This window comes from Montipora capricornis, chromosome 5 (genome assembly GCF_036669925.1).
Source record: "Montipora capricornis isolate CH-2021 chromosome 5, ASM3666992v2, whole genome shotgun sequence".
Classification (NCBI taxonomy): Eukaryota; Metazoa; Cnidaria; class Anthozoa; order Scleractinia; family Acroporidae; genus Montipora; species Montipora capricornis.
In genome coordinates, this window is record NC_090887.1 from 22,810,448 (window position 1) to 22,819,281 (window position 8,834).

Below are 8,834 nucleotides of genomic sequence, written 5' to 3' on the forward strand. Positions count from 1 at the left end.
GCATTATTCATTTCTTATTTATACTCGTTATTCATTATTTATTATTTAGCTTCCACCCCCGACACTCGAAATAAAATTCATGTCTTCGCACCGCCGTGTAATATCCTCTATATATTTCTGGGTGCACAAGAGATCTTTCACCGACACCTTAAGGTAAAACCTGCCCTTTCACTCCTTAAAATGCTACTATGATCAAAAAATCACTTCCTTTGTTTTTTTCTTCGGATTTTGAAAGTGAGTTTGCTTAACACCTGACTGGCAAAATTTGAGCTTTGATTTTTATCCAAAGGTTGCTTAGTTTGATCGTAAGTTTTGGATTTCACGGTCCGCCATTACTCTCGTTCAAAACTGACCGATTGAACCTCAAAGGTTGGATCTAACGACAAATGACGTCTTATACTCACTAGCTTAAATTCCAGCGTCTAATTGCAGCTTATCGTTATGCAAACGCGATGTAGAGTGTTAGAACGAAACACATTCCAAATATTCTAAAGTTATAAAGTTCTGAAATCGCTAAAATTTCCGTCTGGGGGTTCTAAAATCTCTAAAGTTCTAGAATATCTATGGTACATGTTGTGAGTCCAAAATTTCTAAAACTCCAAAATAGGTAAAGTTCTTTTGGGTGTTCTAAAGTTCTAGGATATCAAACAATCCCTATGGGGGTTCTAAAATCGCTAAAAGTTCTAAATTCCAGAATATTAAACAGGTAGTTGATCAGTAAACGAGTGCTGTATCTGGTAAAAAAGTGTAGTTAACTGAACCGTAAATTGAAAGCTAATCATTGAAACGACCGCTTAGGCTTAATCAGTGCACGAGTGCTTTATTCTTCACAGGATCTCGTAAAAATTGTCGCAAAATGAGTGCTTAGAATTAATGGTAATCAGTAAAACCAACCAAACCAAGTGTGCAGTTTAGACCTTCTCAGTAGAACTCACTTAGAGAGCATAACTATTCTAGAGCTCTAGACATTCTAGAGCCCACAGAGAGTAACATATAACAATTGTCGAACTCTAGAATTTAGATCTCTAGAATGCTATGAAACTTTAACTAAAGCGGTTCTAGAATGCTATAGAACTTTAAATTCAAAAAAGTTAACCGGTGGCTTTTATGATATTTAGGATACTCTCTGTATTGGTAAAACAACGACCTGTGACCTGTGAGAGAACTGGTGACGACTCACAAATCTAAAACTGGACTGTGACCCTCCTGGGTCATCGTATGATTATATAATCGCAGTTATATGATTAAATGATCAAATAAATAGTAAGAAACATGAAGTGTTAAAATCTGACCGGATGAAGAAACTGAAACTGTGTCACCATATTATTAATGATATAGGTACATCGAGTGAAAATTTTGTGTAGAAAACTCTTCTGGTAACAAAATTAGAATTGGGAAACTACCCACGACATGGTTTTTCATGTTTAAGAGTTTTCTATGTTGCGATAATTTATTCGAAGGTGACGTGTGGCTGCGCAATGTTCGTCAATTACACAATTACCCAATTTCTCCTCAAGCCAGCTCTCTTAGTAATGGCGGACCATTAAATAAGAAAATTCCAGTTGAAATAAATAAACAGGTGTATTTCTGAAAGAAAAAGGAAATTCATTTTTTTGGTCATAGACATTACCACTTTAAAACGAAAATAATAAGAACAGTTTATCAACTGGAATTGGCCATGCCTAAGCGACATAATACGATAGTCACTATTTACGAAAAATAGAAAGCAATGCTCCCTAATGTTCAAAGCTATTAAAGGACCATTTATATTTATTTATTTTAGCTTTTTTTTTTACTCTTAGTTCTCTATGTTAGTGCTTAGCGTTTCTGTATTAAAAATAATAATAATAAAAAGCACATGACAAAAAAGCACCAGCAAAAAAGAAAATTAATGATAAGAATAAAATTAACGAATGCTGTGTCACTCCGAGTGAACGGTAAGTATCAGTAATGCCAAAAAGTTTTATCCGCACATCTAATGCCCGTTTGGCAGACCAAAGGCCAGAGGTAAAATCACCTAACGAATGCTGTGTCGCACAAAGTGAAAGGTAACTATCTGCTGTGATGGGATGATCTTCCCCGAACTGGTTTATCCGCACATCTAATGCCCGCTGCTTTGACTGCAGAGCAGAGATAAAATCACCTAACGAATGCTGTGTCACCCCGAGTGAATCATAACTATTGGCTGTGGTGGCATGATCTTCCCCGAACTGGTTTATCCGCACATCTAATGCCCGCTGCTTTGACTGCAGAGCAGAGATAAAATCACCTAACGAATGCTGTGTCACCCCGAGTGAATCATAACTATTGGCTGTGGTGGCATGATCTTCCCCGAACAGGATTATCCGCACATCTAATGACCGTTGGGCAGACTAAAAGGCAGAGGTAAAATCACCTAACGAATGCTGTGTCGCACAAAGTGAAAGGTAACTATTTGCTGTGTTGAGATGATCTTCCCCGAACTGTTTTATCCGCAAATCTAATGCCCGCTGCTTTGACCGCAGAGCAGAGGTAAAATCACCTAACGAATGCTGTGTCACCCCGAGTAAATGGTAACTATCAGCTGTGCTTGCATGATCTTCTCCGAATAGTCTTATCCGCACATCTAATGACCGTTGGGCAGACTGAAGGGCAGAGGTAAAATCACCTGACGAATGCTGTGTCGCACAAAGTGAAACGTAAGTATCTGCTGTGGTGGCATGATCTTCCCCGAACTGTTTTCTCCGCACATCTAATGCCCGCTGCTTTGATCGCAGAGCAGAGGTAAAATCACCTAACGAATGCTGTGTCACCCCGAGTAAATGGTAACTATCAGCTGTGCTTGCATGATCTTCTCCGGATAGTCTTATCCGCACATCTAATGACCGTTGGGCAGACTGAAGGGCAGAGGTAAAATCACCTAACGAATGCTGTGTCACCCCGAGTAAATGGTAACTATCAGCTGTGCTTGCATGATCTTCTCCGAATAGTCTTATCCGCACATCTAATGACCGTTGGGCAGACTGAAGGGCAGAGGTAAAATCACCTAACGAATGCTGTGTCGCACAAAGTGAAAGGTAACTATCTGCTGTTGTGGCATGATCTTTCCCGAACTGTTTTATCCGCACATCTAATGCCCGCTGCTTTGACTGTAGAGCAGAGATGAAATCACCCAACGAATGCTGTGTCACCCCAAGTGAATCTATCAGCTGTGCTTGCATGATCTTCTCCGAATAGTCTTATCCGCACATCTAATGACCGTTGGGCAGACTGAAGGGCAGAGGTAAAATCACCTAACGAATGCTGTGTCGCACAAAGTGAAAGATAACTATCTGCTGTGGTGACATGATCTTCCCCGAACTGGTTTATCCGCACATCTAATGCCCGCTGCTTTGACTGCAGAGCAGAGATGAAATCACCTAACGAATACTGTGTCATCCCGAGTGAATCGTAACTATTGGCTGTCGTGGGATGATCTTCCCCAAACTGGTTTATCCGCAAATCTAATGCCCGCTGCTTTGACTGCAGAGCAGAGATGAAATCACCTAACGAATGCTGTGTCACCCCGAGTGAATCGTAACTATTGGCTGTGGTGGCATGATCTTCTCCGAACACTTTTATCCGCACATCAAGTGCACGCTGATGAGACTGTAGAGCAGAGAAAAAATCACCTAACGAATGCTGTGTCACCCCAAGTAAATGGTAACTATCAGCTGTGCTTGCATGATCTTCTCCGAATAGTCTTATCCGCACATCTAATGACCGTTGGGCAGACTGAAGGGCAGAGGTAAAATCACCTAACGAATGCTGTGTCGCACAAAGTGAAAGGTAACTATCTGCTGTGGTGGCATGATCTTCCCCGAACTGTTTTATCCGCACATCTAATGCCCGCTGCTTTGACTGCAGAGCAGAGATGAAATCACCTAACGAATGCTGTGTCACCCCGAGTGAATCGTAACTATTGGCTGTGGTGGCATGATCTTCTCCGAACACTTTTATCCGCACATCAAGTGCACGCTGATGAGACTGTAGAGCAGAGAAAAAATCACCTAACGAATGCTGTGTCACCCCGAGTAAATGGTAACTATCAGCTGTGCTTGCATGATCTTCTCCGAATAGTCTTATCCGCACATCTAATGACCGTTGGGCAGACTGAAGGGCAGAGGTAAAATCACCTAACGAATGCTGTGTCACCCCGAGTAAATGGTAACTATCAGCTGTGCTTGCATGATCTTCCCCGGATAGTCTTATCCGCAGATCTAATGACCGTTGGGCAGACTGAAGGGCAGAGGTAAAATCACCTAACGAATGCTGTGTCGCACAAAGTGAAAGGTAACTATCTGCTGTGATGGGATGATCTTCCCCGAACTGTTTTATCCGCACATCTAATGCCCGCTGCTTTGACCGCAGAGCAGAGATGAAATCACCTAACGAATGCTGTGTCACCCCGAGTGAATCGTAACTATTGGCTGTGGTGGCATGATCTTCTCCGAACACTTTTATCCGCACATCAAGTGCACGCTGATGAGACTGTAGAGCAGAGAAAAAATCACCTAACGAATGCTGTGTCACCCCGAGTGAATCGTAACTATTGGCTGTGGTGGCATGATCTTCTCCGAACAATTTTAACCGCACATCTAATGCCCGCTGCTTTGACTGCAGAGCAGAGGAAAATTCACCTAACGAATGCTGGATCACCCCGACTGAATAGTAACTTTCCGCTGTGCTTGCGTGATCTTCTCCGAACAGTTTTTTCCGCACATGTAATGCCCTTTGGACAGACTTGAGAGCAGAGATAAAATCCCCTAACGAATGCTGGATCACCCCGATTGAATGATAACTATCAGCTGTGCTTGCATGATCTTCTCCGAATAGTTTTATCCGCACATCTAATGCCCTTTGGACAGACTGAAGGGCAGAGATAAAATCACCTAACGAATGCTGTGTCGCACTAAGTGAATGGTAACTATCAGCTGTGCTTGCATGATCTTCTCCGAATAGTTTTATCCGCACATCTAATGCCCGTTGGGCAGACTGAAGGGCAGAGGAAAAATCACCTAACGAATGCTGTGTCGCACTAAGTGAATGGTAACTATCAGCTGTGCTTGCATGCTCTTCTCCGAATAGTTTTATCCGCACATCTAATGCCCGCTGTTTTGACTGCAGAGCAGAGATAAAATCACCAAACGAATGTTGGATCATCCCGAATGAATGGTAACTATTAGCGGTGCTTGCATGATCTTCTCCGAATAGTTTTATCCGCACCTTTAATGCCCGTTGGGCAGACTGAAGGGCAGAGGAAAAATCACCTAACGAATGCTGTGTCGCACTAAGTAAATGATAACTATCAGCTGTGCTTGCATGATCTTCTCCGAATAGTTTTATCCGCACCTTTAATGCCCGTTGGGCAGACTGAAGGGCAGAGGAAAAATCACCTAACGAATGCTGTGTCGCACTAAGTAAATGGTAACTATCAGCTGTGCTTGCATGATCTTCTCCGAATAGTTTTATCCGCACCTTTAATGCCCGTTGGACAGACTGAAGGGCAGAGGAAAAATCACCTAACGAATGCTGTGTCGCACTAAGTAAATGGTAACTATCAGCTGTGCTTGCATAATCTTCTCCGAGTAGTTTTATCCGCAAATCTAATGCCCGCTGCTTTGACTGCAGAGCGGATGTCAAATCCCCTAACGAATGCTGTGTAATCCCGAGTAAATGGTAACTATCAGCTGTGCTTGCATGATCTTCTCCGACCAGTTTTTTCCGCAAACGTAATGCCTTTTGGGCAGAATGGAGGGCAGAGATAAGATCACCTAACAAATGCTGGATCACCCCGATTGAATGGTAACTATCAGCTGTGCTTGCATGATCTTCTCCGACCAGTTTTTTCCGCAAACGTAATGCCTTTTGGGCAGAATGGAGGGCAGAGATAAGATCACCTAACAAATGCTGGATCACCCCGATTGAATGGTAACTATCAGCTGTGCTTGCATGATCTTCTCCGAACAAATTTATTCGCACGTCTAATTCCCTTTGGGCAGACTGGAGAGCAGACGCAAAATCACCTAATGAATGCTGTGTCACCCCAAGTGATAGGTAGCTATGGGTGAAGAATGCAAATGCGTCTTGTCTATTTGTTCTCAATACGATATCAAGAGCGTCGCATGTTTTGAAATCAAGAGCATTTGGGTAGCTCTTCTCGTGGAGGTGCAATTCACCGAAGTCTTGGTAGAAGTTTGCGAGAGGCTGATTGCATTCTTGAGAATGAACGGTCACAGTTGAATTAACGTTCCTCTCTGGGCCAGAAGAGCTTTTGGATTGCTCCAGCGTTTCTAGGTGACGTGCGACTGATTCTTCAAAACCTGATCCAACAATTCCCTCTTCGGTGAATGTTGACTCCAGAAGTGCCAAAACCTTAGCGCAAAAATGAAACAAATAAAAAGGGGTTTTGGAATTTATCTGGAGGTCATTTAATATTTGGAGGGCAGGGTTGATTACAAATTGCTTGGTGTCAGTGTCAAAGAAATTCTTTGCTGCTTTCCTGACGTGAGATATAACTAGAAATTGCATTGGCCAATTACCCGAGATACAAGTGTTTATTTGAAGCTTTTTGACATTGTTTGGTTCTTTTCCTTTGCATGCCAGAGGTGGAATAACAATGAGTTGCTCGTCTTCGGCAGAATTGCATTCCTTGCGTGCTTTGTTATAGTAATAAGTCGAGGTAGATGGGTCGTTTGAGAACTGATAATAGACCGCCATGACTTGGTAAACAACCAGCCTTAAAATTTTCTCCTCTCCACTTTCACGCATTAACGAAAGAGCCTCTTGCAGACACTGTATCCCGCTCTCATCCTCGCCGATAACAAGCTCACAGATGCCAAAATAACACTTGTACTTACTCCTTTCATCATCAGAAACTGATGATGAAGATAACGACTGGATTTCATATGCCTTCTTGAGAAGTTGCATTGCACTTCCTTCTGCACCCCAAGTGATCTCACCGAATGCTTTGGAAGCTAGTAAACGACTCTGGTAGTGCGTCTTTCCAAGAGAATTGGCTGCCTTTAGGGCCGAATCGTAGATATTATTGAAATGTTGCGACTCAATGGAACACGAAAACAACGAGTCCAGAAACATTTCTGCTTTTACCAAAACTTTAAAAACATTCTCGGCTATCCTGGGATCTGTGCAGCCGTCTACTAGGCTTTCTATAAAGAGCTGTTTTTCCTCATAGAATGCAACGAATGCGTCCATAGAATGACCATGTAGAAACTCATCAGTCAGTTTGTCGAAACGAGAAATGAAATACGCATGGATACGGCACTTTGCATTTGCTATTATTTCTTTCATTTCTTGTTCTCCCGTTTCTTTAGCAAATGACTGAAGAAGTTTATGCATTGTGAATGTTCCATACTGGGAGTTTGAATCGAGAAGGGATTTTCTTCGGAGTCGTTGCAACATTCTCTTGGCCTTAATTAACCCCGTAACATTCAGTACAGCTGAGGCGAGCTCCATGGTGAAACATCCTGGAAGAACAGACAAAGAAACAAATGCTTCTTTTTCTGTGGCAGAAAGTCTGTGGAAGGACGTTTCATATAAGAACTGCAATCTTTTATCAGCTGGATAATCTGGATTGTCTAAGATGTCAACGATACTTTCTTTTGCGGACTCAGTGAACTCAATCAAACACTGACTTGGTTGAACATCATCTTCACAAACTAAAGAGCACATTAACCTCATTGCAAGAGGCACACACCCACATATTTGGGCAATTCTTGCGCAGTCGTCAGGACTAGCATTTGGCACTAATTCATGAACTAGAGCACGAGAGGAGGTATTATCCAGTGGCCTTATTCGTATTGATCTGTGACCTTGGAAATTCAAGTTCATATATTCAAATGATTCTCGTGTGGTCACCACCAGAGTTATCTTCTCATTTCGCGTGAGAATTTCTTCAAATAGTTGCAGGACGTCTTCTTTTACTTTTGGGAAGCCACTCTCTAGTAGATCATCTACATTATCCAGAATAAGTACGAAGGAATCTGAAATGCTACCCAGGGTATCGATGAGTTCATTTTCAAAGGACAGAGCCTGAGGTACTGATCTCTGACTCGTGGTGGGTTGCCTTACGAGGCTGAAAAGCTTTGATGTCATATCTCCCTTTGTCTGAAGTCCTCGTAATGAAAGGAAACAAACGGGAAAGCCTCGAGACTGCAGTTGGTGCCCCGCCGCTATTGCAACCGATGTCTTTCCGAATCCGGGTGAGCCCCAGATGGTCACAAGTCGGGTATGTTCGGAACTCACGAGATCCACGATCTCTTGGCATTCACTCTGTCGGCCAGTGAAGTTTGGAACCATTGAAGGAAGACAAGATCTTGCGACTGTTGGCTTGATGTCTTTGATATGCAAAAGTAAAACACAAAGTAAACATTGCTTATTTTTTTGGAGATCCGTGGCCTCTTTGAGACTGTATAAACTGAAGAGACAATGCCAAGAAACAAGAACAAACAATATCTTTAACCTTGTGCAAACAACCTAAATGTTATTCATGATTAGAATAACCCACAGCAGACATGCATTTTCCCGTTTCCTCAGTTTCAATGCATTAGTTAAAAGGGGCCTGCTTTAGATTCTATACGACGAGGAAGAGAACGAGTACGAGTTTTGACTATTTGTTTTCAGCGAAAATACTAAGAAGATTTATAACCCCTACGATTAATTTTACTCTTTGTTAGCAGTATAGGTTGCTCAGTTATTCTTATTGCTGGTAACTTAACCTTTTTTGCTGATCGAAAAATGCCAAAACTGCTACCGTGTTGTTGACTTGTTGCCGTACTCCTGATTTAGCAACAGAA

General features: G+C 42.3%; 1 protein-coding gene across 4 annotated transcripts in view; it reads right to left on the reverse strand.

Moving 5' to 3' along the window:
- Positions 1–2,634: 2,634 nt before the first annotated feature.
- Positions 2,635–8,834, reverse strand: part of LOC138049956 (uncharacterized) — a 16,664-nt gene continuing 10,464 nt past the window's right edge. For 2 of the 4 annotated variants that reach the window (XM_068896437.1, XM_068896438.1), the window contains one exon: positions 2,635–8,375. In XM_068896437.1, the coding sequence (XP_068752538.1) occupies positions 3,148–8,375 (5,228 nt within the window). In that variant the 3' untranslated portion in view covers positions 2,635–3,147. The remainder of the gene's footprint in view (positions 8,376–8,834) is intronic. The other 2 variants (XM_068896440.1, XM_068896439.1) reach the window with 2 other exon arrangements.